At 48.4% G+C, this 20861-nt stretch overlaps 1 protein-coding gene across 2 annotated transcripts in view; it reads right to left on the bottom strand.

Annotated features, from left to right (window-relative positions):
• COL2A1 (collagen type II alpha 1 chain) overlaps window positions 1-12127 on the bottom strand; it is a 122325-nt gene extending 110198 nt beyond the window's left edge. The window contains exons 1-3 of one of the 2 annotated variants that reach the window (XM_078686574.1): window positions 11857-12127; window positions 3412-3621; window positions 1762-1778 (exon numbers count right to left, since the gene is read on the bottom strand). In XM_078686574.1, the coding sequence (XP_078542700.1) occupies window positions 1762-1778; window positions 3412-3621; window positions 11857-11950 (321 nt within the window). In that variant the 5' untranslated portion in view covers window positions 11951-12127. The remainder of the gene's footprint in view (window positions 1-1761; window positions 1779-3411; window positions 3622-11856) is intronic. The other variant, XM_078686582.1, reaches the window with a different exon arrangement.
• Window positions 12128-20861: the final 8734 nt, after the last annotated feature.

A 20861-nucleotide genomic window follows, 5' to 3' on the forward strand; every position in this document is an offset into this window, starting at 1 on the left:
ACATATCACCCAAAGGTCTCATGGCGCTGATGGACAAGTCTGACTTTCCGGCTGGAGAAAAGATCTGATGGTTTAATGATCAAACAGCCATGTTTTTAACTCCTTACGGAAGCAGTTATGATCAGTTGCCGTGCGTAGGTGGGGGGCCAGTTCCTTCCATGGGGTAGGCGCCAAAAAGGAAAATGATTTTCCACCATTTTTTGGGGTACGGACTCTGAGAGGGGTAAGGAGAGATGTATTACTGGACCTTAATGGCCTGAGAGGCTGGTACAAGCTAAGTCTCTTTGCCAAGTAGCCGGGCCACCTATTGTACATAATCTTGTGTGCTAGGCAGAGAGTTTTAAACCTGGTTCTCTTCCTTACAGGAAGCCAGTGAAGGAGTTTTAAGCTGGGTGCTGAGGGTGATCTAGACGGGAGATTCAGCACTAACCTGGCCGCTGTATTTTGCAGAACCTGTAGCCTGGACAACAGGTCTTCATTTATTGGTGTTCACTTCCTCCTTGACCTGGAGCGCAGGCCGCCCTTTCCTCTGTTCAACTTGAATGTTCTTCCCTGACATGGAGGGCTGGTGTTTCTCCACTGACTTCATCATTGTACTCTTCAACGTGGAGTAGTGATAGCCCTCTCCTACATTTACCTCTAACTTCATATTTGACCTTCAGCACATGCAGTCATCTAATGATCTCGCCTTTATGCTTTCTGAACTACAGTACATCTTTAGGTCTGGCCTTTGAAAGAGAGTTAGTTGTCTCACCACTTATGTTTTTTTCAAACAAAATAAAACGTGTATTATACATACATATATGGGCATTTGCTTAGTGGTCTTCATCCCTTGTTATTTTAAATGTTCAATCATACAATACTTTGCCCATCATAACATACAGGGTGGGGCAATGTTTCAGCCCACTTCTGGTACTGGCTGTCCTCTGTGTTAGTGACAGCATTTTACTTGTGCACCGTGTGGTCATACACAGAGAACATCGTGAAATTCAGTGCCAGGGCTCGAGGATCAACGTTTACTTATATTTCATGTTTTTAACAATGTTTTTTTTGTGCGAGCCAGGGCTGGCTTTAGTGCTGGAGGAGACAGGTGCGACAATCATTTTTGACGCCCCCCCACCTCCATGACCTCCCCCTCTGGTTCTCTTACTACCACCGGGCCAACGTGCCCCTTATCTCTCCAATCAGAGGTTTTTGCTATACACAGCACACCCCATGAGGTCAGCGCCACCCCTCCACAGGTCAGCGCCCAGTGCGGCCGCTCAGGTCGGACTGCCCTATAGTAACCCTTGTGTCCTGCACCTGATTTTTTAGCATGATTGCTCCTATACGAGTGGCCATTTTGTAATGCTTGAATATATTATGTTATACTTTAGAACACAAAAAAATCTAAATTGCACACCAGCTACCACTTTTTGAATGTTTTTTGCTCTACAACCAAATATTTAGGCCAGGCGTATTGGCATTACCAGTGCTTACTATATCTTCTGCCAGTAGTCCCATTAGTGTCCATATTAGTAGGGATTCGGCGGAGAACAGCACATTTCAGCACAGTAGCTAACTATACCCTTTACTGAAAGACTTGCAGCTTTTGGGTTCCCTCCTCATGTTCTCCTACCTGCCAAAGCTCAAGGCAACCCCTCCCCTTTTCTTCCTGTATCTTGTAAGTCTAGTGAGCACAGTAACTACTTGCCCAACAGTCCTATCAGCATTTCTCTAAGGAAGTATTGCAAATGGGAATTGACTTTTAAAAGAAATTACCTTGGGTCCTGCTTGCCCTGTTGAAGAAGAGAAGAGATGGTCAGAAGCTGTCCATAAGCCTATATACACTCAACATATTCTGACACTTTGACTCGTCCACAGGCATACACACCACCCCAGGACACACCCCAGGAGAGTCAAATGACGGCTAGTCAAGGGCGGGTTGTAAAGTTCCCCACCAAACTACAGTGGCGGGTCTGGCAGGGTGGAGAAGACATTGAATCTGCATGTGGCATATGGCGTAGGCTGTGAGAGGAGTCAGACATCCATGCAGGAGTGAAATCAGAGCACTGAGCACAAAGGGTCATATAGAAAGCTATTGTGTAAAAGATGTTCAGCTCAGCCACAACATACGTATTAATTTAGCAGGCGAAATTATAAATTATGCAGTTGGAAAAGCTTTGTTAGACACCATCTGTTTCAGAACAAGATGGTGGAAGGAAGCATAACAGTGCATTGCATTAAAAACAACATTTGTCACCGTCATAAATACAGAATGCAGATAAGAAAACTGTTAATAGCCTTAAATTAACTCTTCACTTACGTGGGTTCTTATAGTATGTAAACATACCTTAAGTGAGGCATGCAATAGCTAGTATCCTGCATCCCCAGTAAGTGAAGAGTTAAAAAGGCCACAGGCTGCTTCACGGCAGTTCTGTCTCTTAGATAAAGGTCCACACAGCTGCACCCCCTAAATACTTGCTTTGTGTAAATAACATCACAGCTGCACGTGCCTGTGTGGAAGTGCACTCGTCAGTGTGCAACTGCATAGAGCCTTTTGCACTGGTGGAATCAGACTGGGTGGAAGTATAGTGGTAGCACTAATCTTAGTTATTCTATACAGAGGGAAAGGGGTGACTCGCCTGCGGCCTTTCATGTACAGTTCCCTAACTATTCTTAAAACTGGGCTCCGTCTGCATGGTTTCTTTGGAGGAGGGCTGAGGCAGTGCCGGTGATGTGAGTGAGTGATGGGGCGTGATGGGTGAAGCGAGGTGGTCTTTGCAGGTGGTCCATGTGCCTTACTAAAAACACTCTGCGGGCGGGGAGAGGTACCAGGGGATCTGCAGTGACAGTGTAGACGAGATAACGGCCCTATTAAGTTGCAGCAGTCGGCGTGGGTGGTCATCTAAGCAGCACTGGTGTGTAAATAAAATGTATTGAACAGGCCCCACAAGCAGGGAAGTCCATTGTGAGGTGTACTTTCAGGCTCTGGGAATGCAAGTCTGGGAGACTCTCTTCAGCAGTAGAAGGCTTTCCCTGGGGAGCAGTGCACTATGGGAAACTGGACGACTGATTCCCCACTAGAGCACACAATTTGAAATGCCAACTGGGCCTGACAAGAGTCAGCAACATGCCAGGCTTGACATGTGACTGAATCCCCGGCCCTGCATTGATCTCTCAGAGATAGTCGTCCGGTTACATACGCCCCTCTATGTTTGGACCGATGTGCTCCAAGCTTCATGACTAGTGCACCTACAGCAAGGTGCCCACGTGGACGTTTGTGAAAGAGACAGAAAAGAGTGAAGCAGTGCGGCCTCCCACTCTCAGCAGCACCCCGTGAATGTGCAATCTCTGGGAAACACCCGGCACATCCTGACATTGGCACATTCTGGTAATTTATTTATGGAACAGAAATAAATAAATTACGACCACTGGTGGTGGAGGACGGCTCGGTGGGGCAGATGGGGCAGCACTCTCCGAAGGGGATCTCCGCATTAGGGCAGTCTTTGGCCTCCTCGCAGATGATGTCGTCGCAGAGAATGGTGCCCGTGTCACACACACAGATCTGGCAGGGCTCAGGCTTCCACACATCCTTATCACTATAACGCTGCCCATCTTGAACGCAACTCACAGCGTCCACTGGGGAGAGGCCAGACAGATTAAGAATGAAAGAAAAAAGATGTCATGTCTTAGCACCCATCCTACATATCCTAGAGCAGCGGAGCGTTCTGTGCAAGCATGCAGACACATAAGCAACACAAATAGGTTGACTCTATGACTAGATGTAACCAATGAGAGACCCTTCTCGCATCCTGAGCTTTCGTGTAATAGCATGATGCAAAACGAGAGGTGTGGTTTGGCTGACATCAAGCTATGCATTACATATATATTATGAGTTCGTAAAAGTAGAGACTTGGACTGTCAATCAGCTGAGCTAAAGACATCGCTGCGCTTGAACACCTGCACACAAAATATGCCTTTTATGTTGACGTCCTACTATAAGATAACCACACTCTCAGACATGCTCTGAGACAAACGGACCTCTCGTGAAACCTTGACTTTCCGAGGCTAGTTGGTGCCACTGTGAGTGTTGGGGCTGAGGCAGTCAGGTGTCAGAGCCTTATATGTGACTGTTTCTGTTCTACCTCCTTTTAGTGTAGTGGTTAGGTTATCGTGCAATTTCTAGATTTCCCAAAGGGGCAGTGTGTCTCCTGATTTCTAATTTTCCATACTCCATACCGTAACTATTGAGCTCAATCTTATATACCTACTTCGAATGAATGGTAAAGGAATGAGTAGACTTAATACTGTACTCGTAGTCCATACACATACTGAGCACATCCTAGCACTTTATGTGCCGGACATTACTTACATCCCCGGCTCTGTGCTGCGAATGTAAGAAAATGATAGATTGAAAATTCCTAAACATTTGAGAGAATAATAAGTCAAACAAATAGAAAAAAAAAGGCATTTTGCCCCCGCATATTAATTTAAAGCATGCCATGCATTTCATATAACACAACACACGTCAGGGCCTACTGGGCAACAAAAAGTGACCCAGGCACAAATGTGCAAACAAGCACCACTCACTTCTTCTCCTCGCACAGTCACTGTCCATCCATCCATGATATCTCTCTCCTCTTCCTCTCTGAACGCTTTCCCTTTAACTTGCTCATTCCATCCTCTCTTTCTCGCTCACTTTACCCCTTCCCATGCCTGCTGCAGTTAACCTCTGGAGCTGGGTAAAGCGACAAAGGCACCAGCAGCGGCCTTGACATTTCAAACCCGGCCACCAAGAGCTCCAACGGGAAACATCCTTTACAATGCAACTTTTACCACGCAGTGCTTTTACATCACAACTTTTACAACGCAAACCCTTACAACGCATTGCACTGGGGGGCGCTCTAGGATAGGGAATAGATTTAATTTACTATCCAACACCTTCCCTAGTGTCCACGGGGACTGGAGTTGGAATAGTAAATTAAACTATTCACTATCCAGCACCCCAAAGCACTATGCGTTGTAATGGTATGCGTTGCAAAAACCGCGATGTAAAAGCATGCGTGGTAAAAGCATGCGTTGTAATGTCATACATCCGCTCCAACCCACTTGGGCAATGCTTGTTGGAATAACCTGTCGGGCCCTGCATATCGCCATTGGGCCGCTTCAGAGGCTTCATGGCAATCGAGTGATTTAGTTGGAATCAATGCCAGAAACCCGGTAGAAGAGACCAGACCAGAAGGACGCAGTTTTAAATGAAGGGGAAGGCAGGTAACAAAGTGTGAATCTAGGAGTTCCTAGGGTATCCGAAAGTTTGGGCTTAAGAGAAGTTAAAGGAAAGTAAAAGCCCGTCCCTGAGATGGTACAGTGCTGATTAAGAGAAGGTACAGATGTGTAAACAGTGTCTTTAAAAAGGTAGATTTTATTGTGTTTTCTAAATTTGCATTAGTTCAGATTGCCTCATAAGCCCAACTCAAGGGCATGCCGGGTGTGAGGGGCCAGAGTTTTATGGGAGTGCCCTCCGTGTTATGGTGGTCTGGACTATGAAGTTGAAGTTAGATTTATATTGCGCAGACTTTGCCCAAAGGCATCAAGGCTGAGAACAGGCACTTACATCCACAAGCATCATTTACCAGAAATGCTCACAAGGAGTAGTGTGTGTGCAGTCATGCTGCCAGGCAGCATGACCCAATCAGGGTCGTTTGTCGTAGTCAATATGCACACATGTGGATACTGCATGCACATTCTAGAGGTGGTAGGGCATGGACAGGCAACCAGCTTCAGCATCTGGAACTAATTAGTTTATGGCCATGTTTCCTATGGTGTTCTGGAACTTGATGCAAGCCTGATAAAGTCTTGAGTGGTTGGGGGTTGCCTAATTTACATGAGCATATGCAAAGTAAGCAAACGCTGCAGTAAATACATTCTTATTAGGAAAAACATTTTTTATGACATAATGCTTGCATTTCTTTCTACTTCGTGGGATGTGTTAGATAAATGGACGTGTAGATACATTTTGGGATCAAGATTACAATTTCAGTGCTCTCTAGTTAACTTGTTTTCAGAACGCTGTGATATGTGCATTCTGGGGACAGTTGCACGGTGCACAGTTGACGATGGTCTGTGCCTCATGCTGTCCCCTTTTGATAGAGCCTACAACTATGTTCCGTGCCCCTCCTACCAAATCGTGGAGCTCTGACTTCCACTTCTGTCCAACAAGGGGAGTAGTTCTAAAGCTCTCTAACCATCTGCTGCCCTTGCAAATGGCAAGCCCATTTACTGCTTCTATGGCCCGAGCCTACTTTACTGTCTTGGACTGTTGTCCATACAGACAGAGTTTGGAGTTTTAGAACTTGCTACTGCCCCTTAAGGCAGATCCTGCAGGTGTATGCCTCACCGCTGTCCCTGGAAGAAGAATCTAAAGCTCTATAGCTCTCTGCTGCCCTCCCAGCTGAATCACGAGTCATGTTTCCCTCCAGTGACTGACAAGGTCTACATCTTTTTGACCGGCTAATCCACCATAGGTAGATCAAATCAGTTAAAGTCTGAGGTTCTCTGTTCCACCACTATACTGATACATAAACTCCAAGGTTCTGAGGCCTCTCACTCTCCTCCATGCTCGTTCTTGGGTTCAGCATCCCTGGCTGGTCTTCCTGGGGCTGAGTTTGTGTGTCCAATTACTGTTTTTTTCCCTGCAGGTTTATATAATAGGAACCGGCCCACGGCCGTTAGAACGTTTTACAAGAGAAGTCAAAGTCCCTTACAAGTCTTGTTACTAAAGGCGGACAAAACGATGTGCTGAAAATCAAGATATTTTGAGCCGAAGCCAGTATTCGAATCTGGTTTCCTAGCTTCAGAGTGCCCAGCTCCAGCCGTTATGCCACATCTCCTTCCTTGCACTCGCACTAGGAAGTGCTCTGTCCCACTGTTGTTCTTGCATTCCCGGTATGGTGCCCTGTGCCCTAGAGTGTTCCTGCGGGAACACAGTGAAACTGTATGTCCTCCTAGGTTCCCTCCTGGGCTCTGCCCTGCAGAGAGACCTTGCACCTTCTGCCCATAGTGGGTTCTGGAGGTACAAGGACACCCTTCAAGTCTGCGCCCCGCTGCTGCTCCTGGGACCTTATCCTGCAGCTCTGGTTCTTACGGGTGCTGCTGCAGGAAGACGGGGCAGGTCTGTGAGCAACTGCGGCTGCTGCAGGGAGTTGATGCCTATGCTTCCCAATGGGGGGCTTGTGGGCACATCTGCAAGGGGGTCGTGCACGTCTGTACTCCGGTGCTGCCCCCTAAGGGGGCTCATGAATGTCTCGCTGGTGCCCCTTGAGGGCCACCCTTTTCCACTGCGGGGCTTCCAGGTGTGCTCTGCAGCGAGCTTGTGAATGTATGTGCCCCACTGTTACTCTTGCCGCCCCTAAAGGGAACGCCTGGTAAAGGCCAGGCGTGGGTAGCCCAGCGGACCCTTCCACTCATGAATGGGCCTTTTCTCAAGGACACAGAGGACCCAATTCAGAGCTCCCGGTCAGGGGCCGGCTTGAACAAACACGGATGGCATGTCAGCCCCATCTGGAACACATCGCCGCCAATCTTCCCAGTGCAAATAGACGTCCACAGTGGTGAATGGCTGCCTTTCATAGGAGGCCACAACACCCTCCCTTCATATGCTGCACAGAGGGGGAGCCATGGTGGGCTTTAAAGTTAATCGACATGAGAGCAGGGAATTATAGATTCTGTGCGCCACTTACAATACAAAAAGGCGCTCTGTGAGCCATAACCCATCACATGGAATTCACTCACTTTACCAGTATTTCATCAATTACAATTCAAAGTGTCATTTTTAAGCTCTGGTGTCATGTTTAGGTCATTTCACTGTTTTGGGTGCTTTGCATTTCTTTAACCTCTAGCAATATCTTACTTCACAAATGACTTCCGTTGGTTCATTGAAGAGCTGCATGCAAACTCACACGCCTTCGCCATCCACTACTTCCTCGATCTTAACGGTGTACTCTTTAAATGCTGAGTGTCTGCTGATCTCAACGTTAGCATTCCCTGCACACCCCCTTCTTTCATGAAAGCCACCATTTAACACATTTACCCTCTGAGTTATACCAGTCAACATACTTTAACGATCCTGGGAAGTTTACACTTCACGGGACTGGAATCCACACAGCATAAGATAATTAAAGAGAGCAAAACAGTTTCCAATATTTGATTTACAACCTTTTGGAAAGTGGAGACTGAAAAGGAATGTGCCCAGTACAAGGATCTGCCCAAACAGGCCGAATACATCTTTCTACCACCCAAATCCTCCGGAAGAAATACCTTAGTTAAAAAAAAAAGTCGAAGCACATTTTTTGTCAGAAGGTTGCCCTACTCTAAAGCATATTAGGAACACCCTTCAATATATGTGGAAGAAACACAGGCTAGTTCTGTTCGTTGTTCCTTGAAGAATAACAGCAAAAGTGATGCAGATTGGGGCTATTGACATTCACTGAAAAAGAGAGACATGGAGGGTGGCAACTGTCCACTCCTGGAGAGCCTAAAATATGTTTCTTTTGCTTGGGCCTATTTTTAGAGTGCCACTTTAAAGCACACTGGGGGCTCGAGCATTCCTGCAATCCTTAGGTGGTTTCTCTGGAGGTTCCCTTGTTTTGGCTCACAACCTGTTGCCCATCAATCTGCTATAGTAAGTAGCTTGCCACCTGGCCCTATATTTCTTTCCCTACTCCCTGCACGTCTTCCTCAGTGCCCTGGACTCTCACATAGCTCCAAACTCCTGAATCGTCCCCTTCACGGCATCAATTGCCAGTTCCTGCTTCTTTCTCTGGGCCCCAACATGCCTCCATACTCTTGCTCAGCCACCACTTCCCTTTGCCTCTGTGGTACCCCGGTTCAGCAGCCTACAGGCATCAGACTACAGGGCACACCATCCCTCCTAGCCTGAGCTACACCAGCTTGTGTCTTCCTCGGTGCCCCACTCGCCAAAGTCCCTTCCATCACCAGTGCCCCATCACCTACAATCCCAGCTCCACAGAACTCAGACTACAGCCCATGCCTTCGCCAGTGCCACAGTCCCTTGGGCTTTACCTTCGCAAATGCCTTTCCACCATGGCCCATGCTATTACTGGGGCCAACGTTCCTCCAGTTCTACTGCATTCCATCTCCACAGTCTGGTGACCTCACACTACAGCGCCTGCCTTCCACAATGCCCCAATGCATAAGAGCTCGTTTCTCTAGTCCCCCAGCCCCCAGAACCATGACATGTCCAGGGTTGTGGATTCACCACCCCCAGCCTCGCCAATGCCCATGGTCCACACTTCACAGCCCTTGCTCTCTCCATTGCTACAGTATGTCGCTCCACACCTTCTTCAGTACCTCTTTCTCTACACCCTGCAGTTTCCACCACCCCAGGTGTTAGCCTCTCCGGTAACTCAGTCCCACCTCTTCAGTAACGTCACGTCTGAATCTGCAGTAACCAGGCCGGTAACGTCTCATGTTTCAAGTTTATTTAATAGATTCATCAGTAGCCCTAATTAATGGACTTAAAATGATTTCTAGATTCCCACCTTCACTGTTTGTCTTCTCCAGTCCCTTAGCTTCTCTGCTTGTGTCTTCTTTATTTGCCTGATTTTCCCGATGGAATACCTTCTCTACAGCGCCTGCCCCAGCATGCAGCTACTACCTTCTAGACCAGTGTGCCCATGGAGTCCCATTGCTCCGCCTCCACAGTTTCTACCTTCCCTGAAACCTTGGCACTAACTTAATGCCCAGCTACAAGATGCCTACGTTCTCCAGAGCCTTTACACCCCAGCCTCTACCTTCTCCACAACTTGACATACCGATCACCACCTTCTTCACAGTGGCATCATGCAAAATGATGCCCCCTACCCCCTGACAAATGTGATGAGGGTCCCCTAAACTGGCCCATCTCACAGATCTCCTCGGTTTTAGATTGAGTATCTGCCACCTGATGGGCCCGGGACCCCAGCACTGTTGGAGCTGCAGGGGCATGCATTACACGGCTTCTCCAGTGCTGTAGCGGCCAGTCCCTCCCTTCTCTGGTAGTCCAAGCCCTACATCTCCAATGCTTCGGGAGTTCCACACCCCCTACCTCTTCCAATGACCCAGCCCATACATTCTCAATGCCTCCCATCTTACCCAGGGACCAAGCCCTCACATTCTCCGGTGCCACCTGCTCTCCTTCCCCAGACCCTCGGCTTCTGTGACCCTACCTTCTCTGTGCTCTAGCTCCACAAGTCCTACCTTCCCAGAGCATCCCCTAACTCCTGCTTCACTGGTGTGGCTTTCGGCCCCCCACTTCCAGCATCTGCCCTCTCCAGACAGTGAGTGTCTGTGTTGTGTCTACAAGCGAGACCTGTGCTTCCTCCTGGCCCCAGACCGCACATGAATGCTCTTTGATTCTGAAAGCAGCTGTAAATAGTCTGGGAATGTGCGGGCCCCAGCACCTCTGGTCTGTGCCTTTGAAGCCCCTTCACTTCATTTAGCAGCAGCTGCCCATGGAACATATTAAAATCTATCATGGGCTTAGTGTCTCACAATAATAACAGCCCAGAGGGTCAGACATTACACTTAAAACACATATTCAGTGTGAACCGAGCTGCGCCTGCGCACTAGGGGAGTGCTGCTGGCTGTCCACCTGTAGAATACAGACATCACATTTAAAACGTTGACTGAAACCGAAGTGGTCGTTGAATCTTGAAATACACTAAAAACAGGTGACCCTGGCATACAGGACACTAGGGATGAGCTCTATCTTGTTGACGTTTTGCTCAGATCGCTCTAAGATTGCAGATTTTCGTAACCGTTCTAGGCACAAGCTGAGCGACCAATAACAGGCTTTGTGCAAGAGCAGCCAATGAATTGGAATCTGCAGCCTTCATTCTTCATATGCAACGTACCTTACACCAAGTGCATCTGCCCCTCGCTATATGCACACTTCATCGTCCCCACATTAGGTATAAGTTCCCTTTCATAAAAGGGGCGCCTCCCACAGGTATTAGCTATTCTCATATCATGTACACTTCTCCCTCACTTTAGGACACCCCTCCACCCATAACACCTGCACACCACATCTTACATTAGGAACGATTCAGTCCTCCACATGTATACTTCCCCCCACATATATGGTACCCATCCACACGATATGTTACACAGACGGCTTCTTAAAATGTTGCTCTTGCCCCCGAACTTGTCTACTTTGGTCTCCACGAAGCCCGCTTCTGCCTTAGGTGTCTAACACCTTCCTTTATGCACTCGTAATAATAATAAGAATATGTTTGATCAATGCGGCCCTTTCTACCAAACGTGTGCAGTGTATAAGGTTAGTCTGTAGCAGGTGTTGTCAATTCGCCCTTCATAGTGCGACATGTTCCAGCCTCGCTTGTAAGGAAGGCCGGATGTGCCCTAAGCGGGGAGCGAACTGGCGAACCGCGGATCACAACAGGTGTCAGAGGGCAGCATTAACTCACTGGCTCATCTAGTCTTCAAGCCTTTACCACATGCCCACAACACATTTACCGCCTCCAGGTTTTATATTTTCTTCGCTTATTTACCACGTTTAACACGGTGCAAGTAACCCCAGAAATGTTACATCAAACACCCACCTTTGCTACTTTCCTACACTCGTCCCTTTCCCCTCATATATTCTACACTCTAACCATTGTTTGCTTCAGTGCTATCGACTCGCCCGCTAGTGTCACACTAGCCTGCACATTTCAACATGTATTGACACTTTTCACATTTGGCAGCAACATTTACCCCCATTCTCCAAAGCCCACTGCCCTCAGGCTCCTACGTCTTGCGAGATATCCCAAGGACACCTGCCCCCACGGAGGAGAAACGCGCAGCGAGGCTACTTACGGATATCTTCATCTTGACACTTGACAATGGCTAATAAAATGAACTGGGTGAGTGCGAATAGCACCAGAGTCCGTGAGTGCGCAAAGCTGAACATGTCTAAATATTAGACATGCAGGACCTTTGCGAGGAAAAGGAGGGAGGAGGATCGGATATTCCCCAGCAGCTATCGAGCCTTCATGCAGCCGACCCCTCGGGAAAAGAAGGAGAATCCAGTGCCGGCCCCAGCAGGAACTTCACCCCGACTGCTCTGGACCAAGGCACCGCAGTTATATGTCCCCTCCGCCCTCAGGGCGCCGGCGTATATCAGGGCCTTGTGGCCCGGCCCTGCCCCCCAGCGGAGGTGCAACCTGAGCCCACCAGCCCTCTCACCGGCTCTTCAAAGCTCCTTTCCCATTCCTCTCCGAGACGCAGAGCCCTCCCATCACCTCACGCCCGTGCCCCTTCCATCGTCAAATCCAGAGACCTCCCCCTGAAAGCCCTGGCCCCATCCCTCTCCAAAATCCAGAACTCCCCCTCCCCCAGTCCTTACTCTCTCCCGAGTGTCAGAGCTCAAACCCCACTTCTCCTCCTGCGTCTAGTCCCTGTCTGTCGGGTCGGGGTCCCACCAGAGCCGCCAGACGCCCTTTACCCAGCCAGCTAGGTCCCTTCTCCTCACCCCCTCGTCTTCGTCCTCCTTGCTCCAGTCCTTGATTCCGAGGCGACTCCACCTCACGAGTGAGGACTGGGACGAGGAGGACTACGGCGGGGTAATGAAGACTACCTGTCAGTCATTGGGTTACTGCCCATCCCAGAAGCCTGGAAAAGTTCGTACTGCGGGCAGAGTTTGCTCGACTTTTTCCCCCGTGAAGGGGTGTTTTTAAAAACCCGTTGACGATCACAGATTGAGCAGAGACCGAAGAGTCCGAGAGGTGTAGAAAAGCGGCGACGGTGTCACTGTGGCCGCCCCTCCTAGAGGCAGACACGGCGGCCACCATTTTCCTGGACAGACAGATTTCTGGGGATCACGGGTGACAGTGGATTTAGTCGCTGGAATGCATCGGAGCAAGGACTGAGACGAGCAGGTTTCCCAGGCTCCCAAGGTGTGTGTGAGAGGTCCCCATACATAGATGGGCACATTAAGAAAAGAACTGCTCATCAGTTAGCTACAGGTCTAGGAGTAATTGTACACAGAGGGCTTCACCAGTAAGGGCTTTGAGAGGAGGGTAGCGGAGGAGCTGAACCACAAGTACACCCGTGAGAGCTCAAGCACGAGGTGAGTTCAGACGCTTTGCTCTTGAGATGCTCGAGTGCAGTGAATCCTGAGAAAGCCTCCTCTCTCGCTGGAGAAGCAGAACAGCTCTGCTCCGGGCACACTATATCGAACCTCCCCAGCGGTAGACTGGCATGAGGTGGGCACAGGGGACGTTTTACTCGAGGCACAAGAATATAGTATATTTGGAATGGGTGCAATAGAACCACTTGCTCGTACACATCAAATATTCTTATTTTTTTGGGGCATTGGGCTGAATCCCCATCCTCTCCTCCCCGTGGGGCTATGGGCCCTGAAGGGTCGCCCTCCCTCTACTTCATTGGCTACGGGGCCTGTGTGAGAGACGACTGTTCTAGAACCAGCAGCGAGAGCTCCTAGCGAGTGAGGTGAGTACTACAGCAACTCTGCTCTAGAAAGACGAGTTAGAGCTCATTGTATCTGAGATGAGCACAGAGACGATTTGCTCTAGTCGGCGACAGCCTAGGTCAGCTATATAAACAACAGTTAGAGCACACTATTTGCGAATAAGACAGGCAAGGCTTGCACTAAAAACACGCTGTATCTGAGGTGGAGCTCAGGAAGGAATCATCCACCCACGAGAGCTCACTTTTTTTTTTATATAGCGCGAACTAGACCGGATCCGAATCAGAGCGCTTTACATGGCACCAGTTACGTTACATGAGGACACACATTCATTTTAGGCACGGGGAGATTAAGTGATTTGCCCAGAATCACAGAAGATTTTTTGGCGTCGTTACCGAGACTCGAACCCAGATCCCCTAGCCGTTAGGCCAACTCCTCTCACTGTATCTGAGTGGAGCTCAGGAAGGCTCTGCTATAGAACCATCCACCCACGCGAGCTCACTGTGGTGATGCGAGAACAGTAAAGCTCTGCTCTCTGCAGGCGACGTTCGACGAGGAGAAGACGAGGAGAAGCCGTGATCTACGCACACTCGGGAGAATCCATTTGATCGGAAGTTTATACACGCAGACTACCCTAGAAACAAATGAGCGCTCACTGGATATGTTGCGCTCAATGAGCAGCAGACTCGCTGATCTAGAACCATTGCGATTTTATTGTCATTTTGCATTGGAAGGTGGCACGTTAGACCATCTGCTCTAGAAACTGCAGGGACAGCCCGCTGTGCCAATTGAGTACACTAGCGGTTCTGTTGTAGCAAGGGCGAACGTACTTTGTGTTTGGGTATTGCGGCAAACTTTTCTTAAGATCCGCCACCAGTGTGAGCCCACGATCCCTGGAGCACACACACTCGAAGCGGTGCTCTAGAAACACCAGTGAAGCTGCATAGAAGAAGAGCAGCTTTCAGAACAGCTCCGCATTGTAGAGAGCAGTGTTCTGAGGACGTGTGTTTCCTGGATTTTCTCCCCGATCTGTACAGCTGCCGCGCGACTGCCTGGATCGACCCCCTGCTCCAACATAGGTGGCTCACCACCGCATCTCACTCCTGTTTTTTCAGCCGTGCTCGTTCTGAACACACGGTTTTGCTGGTGCACCTAGATAGAGCAGTTCGTTTGTTTTATTGTCCGCCCTTTGATGATCCCTTCCATGTGTGCCTCCTGCCTTTATGCTGTACTTTATAGCGGCCATCATGGCATTCCTGCAGCCATGATGGGCAGGCGCGGAGATGCCTTCAGAGGTTGTTATGGAGCCCGAATCACTAATAGAATATGTTGAAAGGGAGAGCTGCAGGACACCGAGGCAGCTCGGCTGCAGCGTCCGGGGACCGTTCCGCCTCTTCACCTTGTTGGGGTTTGGACAGGCTGGGAGCTCATGAGCCAATGTGCTTGAGAGCCACAGCTTCGTTTCTCCTCTTTGGGCTCCACGTGCTGCAAAGGAGGCTCAGAAACAAAGGCCAGCTTTTCCCCAGAACATAAGAGCAGCTCTCACCCTGTATTTTGCCCTAAATATAACGCGTCTCCGGGCACAGTGTAAGCCTTGTTTCCCAAGTCCACTTTTCTCTGCACACTGACGGCGCTGATTCCTGCTGGAAGGCAGGATTCTGGATCCGGAAGCAAGCGAGTTTTCTTATGTTTTGTTTAACCGAAATAATCACGTTTAAACTCTGATGTGTGCTTTGTCCTTAGGCGGAGCTGTTTGAATGTGGAAACAGGCTGGTGTTTGAACAACAGCTATTTGTTAACGTTCTGGAATTTCTATTTATCGCTTCCCCTCTGTTTGCTCTGATGCGCCCACATGGTTAACAGCCTTTATTCATCCATTTTCTCCCAGAGTAGCTATAGTTACACAAAGACACCCTCCACTGCTCTCGTAAATATTTCCTAATGCGATGTCGCCGTCCATGCTGGGATGTGACGTCATAACATTATTATTTTTTAACTGTGGGCCCCATTTATATTTGAGGCAGGGCAGTGCTGCACAACAGTTTGCTGAGCTGATCTGTACATAAAGAAAAAGTCAGGAATGTACTGTATGAGGTAAGGCACATTCCTGTCCTCTTCACTGGCGCACCAATGACTGCCTTGCACTAATGCAGGCTCTCTTGCACCATTGTGCAAGGATGTCCACCTTGTAGGAATTATTGCTTTTGTGCAGGAAGGGACACCTACCTTCCTTGACAAAAACAATCAATGGAGGTGTTTTCCTCCTTCTATTAGCACACACAGAAAGAGGAAAAAAACAAGGAGAAATTAAGGCCCAGATTCTTAAAGGTTTCACGGAACGTAGCGCAGCAGTCAAAAATGGTGCACTGGGTTCTGTGACAGGGAGAGAGCAGGAGAGTGCCATATTCACAGAGATATGGTTCTCTCCTCCCCTCTCCCTAGTGCCAGCGCTGATTTCAGCAGCTGTGCTCCAGGCATAAACCATAACGCCTTAGTCCTAGGGTGCGTGCCTGAGCCTACCATAGGGTACTCTGCCTGTACAAACGTGTTTTACAGGCAGGGTACTATTCCCGTACAAAATACTATGGCTAGACACACCTGAATGCTTTTCCTACTTTGTATGCTGCCCAATGCAGCACAAAAGCAAAGTCGGAAAATAAAGAAGAAATGAAAACATTTGTCCTTTTAACGCCTGCTTTCAAGCAGCGTTAATTTTTGGCGCTAACCCATGTGTACTCATGTTAGTAGATAGGGTTCAGCATTGTTAGAAATGGGATCTTTGGTTGGCTAAGGCTTGCGCCAAAGCCAGGCAGAGACCACCACTCTAGTCAGGGCTGGGGAGTTACGCGCCAAAGATAACGCATGCTCACCCCTTTGGTAGTTTGGCAAGAGCAGTCACGCCTGTCCCGGAGGCAATGTGTAAGGCGTTTGCGCAACACACACACACAGCAGCAACACACTAGACATACCACAAAAGGAACTCCACACAAGGTTATATATAAAAATAGCCTTTGTATTACCATAGACACATTAGATCATAATCACACAATTTACACTGTGCCAACTGTCACTGGGCAGTATCTACAGGGGATTATATATACCTGACAGGGACAATTGGGCCACTGTCAGAACCAGCACTTAGTAGAAATAGTAGATGTAGCACATATAATAACTGTAGCACAAAATAATAAATGTAGAGCACAACCAGTAACTACTGGTAGCAGTTAGACACACCCTATGCAATAATAATCACATTAGGATTCGGCCTAAAACACAGTATGCAATTACTGTAGGCATAAATCACGCAGGGAAACATAAATTCACTAGCATAAATCATAATATGTAAGACAACCTCCTAATCCTAAAGCACTTTTAGAGGTATAAAACACGGTGCATAAATACATTCCGCATACATCACATTAGGCATCATGTAATTGCCATTATAATCACAAATCACCAATTACCTTGAGCAAGAAACACATTTGGTACTGACCCCAGGCCAACTGGCCTTCCATGGGGCTCAAATGCCCTTTGTCCTACAATAGTCAGGACGCACTGTCTAGGCCGCGAAACCAAAGGTGCGCAAGAGTTTAGTCCTAAACGTGGCAGCTGCCCACTACTTGCTGGGCAGCTGGGGATGGATGGGGGCGAAGGAGTGCGTCTCAATCCTACCTTCAATCTTGCCCCCCCAAAGAACTGTGCGCCTAAACGGTGCAGCTGCCCACTACTTGCTGGGCAGCTGGAAATCTTTGAAGGAGGTCCGGGCTCCTAGTGCCCTCAAAACTAATATGGCCTCGTAGGAGCGGCCCACTGACTGACGGGGCCGCTCTGACTCTGGACCCCACACTGGGATCTTTCAATTTAAAATAATCCTCCACATGTTGGAGGGGCCCGCAATGACGGGCCCGCTCAGTACAGAGGCAGTGTCACTCTGCCTGGTCTAGCAGCAATGCAGCACACAGGGAGCCCCCCAGTCTGTCTTGACTTACAGGGCTGCTCCTCCAGTGGGGTCCTCTCCTTGGTCCGGGCTGCACTCGTCTCTGGTGGAGCCTCCGAGGCCTCAGGCACTTTGGCGGCATGCGGGGCTCCTATCTCTAACACCGGAGCCTCGCCTCCACCTTCAGCCACTCTCCGCTCCTCTCTGTGCACCACGGGGCTCTTCCTCGTTCTCGGGGGCCCCGGGTGCAGACGCCGCCTCTGTCTTCAGAGGCGGGCAAGCCTCCTTCAGTCTACCGGAGCACGGGGTGGGCTCCCGTCGGCTTCCGGTTTTGCTTCCCTTAACTTCCGGTTCTCCGTGGGCAGAGCGGCGGCCCTCAGTGTTTTACTTTTGGTGGCTGCAGGTTGTAATACGGGGTAGACTCCCGTTCTTCAGCATGAAGTCCCTGGTGCGGTGGGCACCCGCTAGGGGTATCTAAAAACGGCAGATCTGCGGGGTGGGCAGCCGCACCGCATATAAGCACAATTGTGGGGGAATCTCCACGCCGGGGATCCCCCCCACCCAAAATGATCGCAGCCTCGTGCTGCCGCCGCAATCAGAAGTGCTGCTCCTCAGGACAGTAAAGCGATCTTCAGGCATCAAAAAATAAAGCACTTCTCAGGGAACTAAAGCGCTTCTTTAGGTCACAAAGATATAGCGCTTCTCAGGCGCTTAAAGGCAAAGTCCAGAGAAAGTCTTTCAGAAGGCAGTGGGGGGGACAAAGGCTGGGGCCAGCTCACAGGGCCCTCCAGCAGGGAGGCGGTCCCCAGTGCTGGTGCCTCCTGTTGCCCAGCAGCAGCAGCAGGCCCCCCTCAAGTTAGAAAGAGGGAGAGAGAAAATTTTCCATGGGGTCACAGCCCCTTCTTATACAAAGATTTCCTTTGTCTACAACTGTAGGGCCAGGGGACAACCAGATACAACTGGTTCAGGAGTACTTTGTTTTGCTCGGCTCCCGTCTCTATTCACAGGACATGCCAGGGATATCAGATGCACCACAGGAGGTGGAGCTAGCATTGTCTGGTTGGTCTGGTGGCTCAGTGGACTAATGTGTCCATTGCAGGGGCCTGTGTTCGACCTCATGGTCACAGGTTCAAATCCCAGTGGGTTCACTCAGCCTTTCATCCATCTGAGGTTGATAAAATGAGTACCATTGAGTTGGGTAACAATAAACATCTGTTATTCAGCGCCAAGAGACCTCTGGGTGAACATGCGCTTTACAAATGCACATGTTATGTTATGTTTATGTTTATGTTTATGTTTATGTTATGTTATGTTATGTGGTGTTATGCTATGTTGTTGAGGGAAGGCATGACCCTATTCAGATCCCAGGTGCAATTCCTCCCTCCCATCTACATGCAGATCCCCCTATTCACCACTGGGTAGACCCATCCTGGCTCCTGGAGCCAAGCACACCAGCCAGCCCCTGTCAATCACAAGCCAGACATGCATTCCACATCAGGCAGGCAGACACACAGCACACAGAAGTGCCAACTTCAAAAAATGGCACTTCTCCACCAGTCACACTAAATTTGCGCCCACCATTGTGCAGCATTTATTCTCACGAGCTCGCACATACCAAACTCGCCCCTGTACTCCTCTCACACCAGGAATTTCCATGGACACATATATCCCCCATGCATTCCTACGGGAGGGCAGGCCAATCTCACCACATGCACTCAGAGTGCGCACGCACTTTACACTGCGACACAGTGCTAAAGTGCGCAGAAACCATAAACTACTAGTATCAATTCACATTAAAAGGCAAAAAGTTTAGGGGTGAACCTGCCATCAAAAGAATGGTTGGTTGCATGGGAACACTCATATAACACCCACGTAACGTCCCTTTGATGCAAAGTAATGCAAAGTAGCGTTTTGCGCTGCTTTGCATTACTTTCCCATATAAACCAACACTATTACCAATTAGTGTTGGTTTGTTAATCTCCAAAAAGGTTTAGCGTTGGGTTAGGGTTAAAGAAGTAATGCTAACCCTTTGTGAATCAGGGCCAAAATTATTTCTCCTCGTTATGCCACCCTTGGGAGGTGCATGGTTTTGACGCATTCCCAGATTTCAGTGGATGTGTGTTGTCAATCTGGGATTGTTTCAGACACCATGGGTTTTGAGTAGGAATAACCACTGCAACGCTCATGGCATGCCTTCCTGATGCAGTGTGAGGCAACTCAGCGACTTACACTGTGTTGCCTTACACCATATCTATGAGGCAATGAAAAGCCTTGTAGGGTGGGTTTTCGTGGCCTCATATATTTGGCTCTGCGCTGCCGTAACTTTAAAAAAGTGATGTTACAGCTATGCACGGGGGTTGTACATAAGTCTCTGTGTATTTAAAAATGTATTTGAAAACTGAGATATGATTGAAAGCCCGATTAAAACTATTGCACATAGAAGCATCCTCTGACCAGAACAGTTAGGTTGAATTGCTGTACCAAGCTCGGCAGTGCATTCACTGTTGCCATTAGTGCAGCAGTGGGTGCTTTAGAATGTTGCCCACAGACCTCCTTAATACTCTCTGCCACAATACAACCTCATATTAGAATCGTCCATGTTAGACAATCGCAGGTGTTGGTGGACGTCTTTGAAATGTTGAGTATTTTGGGCAAGACACGTTGTGTATCTTCTGCTCAATCCCCCAGTTATATCCAGGTCACACCAACCTCTGATATATGTTTCCTCCAAATGACATTCACACATAATGACAAGAGCTTATCTAAAGGTTCTCACACTGAGTGCTTGAATTTAATACCCACTACTTGCTGCATGTACTGAGTCCCATTCTAGGCATTCCACAATGTGTACGACATGGAGCTCGTAATGTCTGCTTCAGTGGTGCTGGGGCAATTTTCTGAGTTGGGGTGCTGGCCATCAACTTCACCTTAATAGTGGTATAGGGTCTATGCAATATCCAGCTATCACCTTATTGAGTGGAAGTATGTAATGGGACAAATAGATCCTATGGCAGAGTGGTTGGGTGGTGCAGGATCCAGTGGTGTATTTTAGATGGCACTTTCAGAATATATATATATATATATGTATATGTATATATAAATAAATATATATATATATATATTCACAGAAAAAACCATAGGTTATAGACCATATATAGTTAGGAATTAGCATTTACAAAACCTTGAAAATTCACTGAAAAAACCATAGGTTATAGACCATATATAGTTAGGAATTAGCATTTAGAAAACCTTATTTCACTCACACAAAACCATTGAAATTCCATATATAGTTAGTTGCACTAACTATATATCGCGCACCCGCAATCCACTGCTGATGATGTCACATATTACATCATTCATGACATGGTCAGTGACATCACTGATGACATCACTGATGACATCTCAAATGACATCACTGATGATATCTCTTTTGACATCAATGGTCACATCAATGAT

This window comes from Lissotriton helveticus, chromosome 1_1 (genome assembly GCF_964261635.1).
Source record: "Lissotriton helveticus chromosome 1_1, aLisHel1.1, whole genome shotgun sequence".
NCBI classification, from domain to species: Eukaryota; Metazoa; Chordata; class Amphibia; order Caudata; family Salamandridae; genus Lissotriton; species Lissotriton helveticus.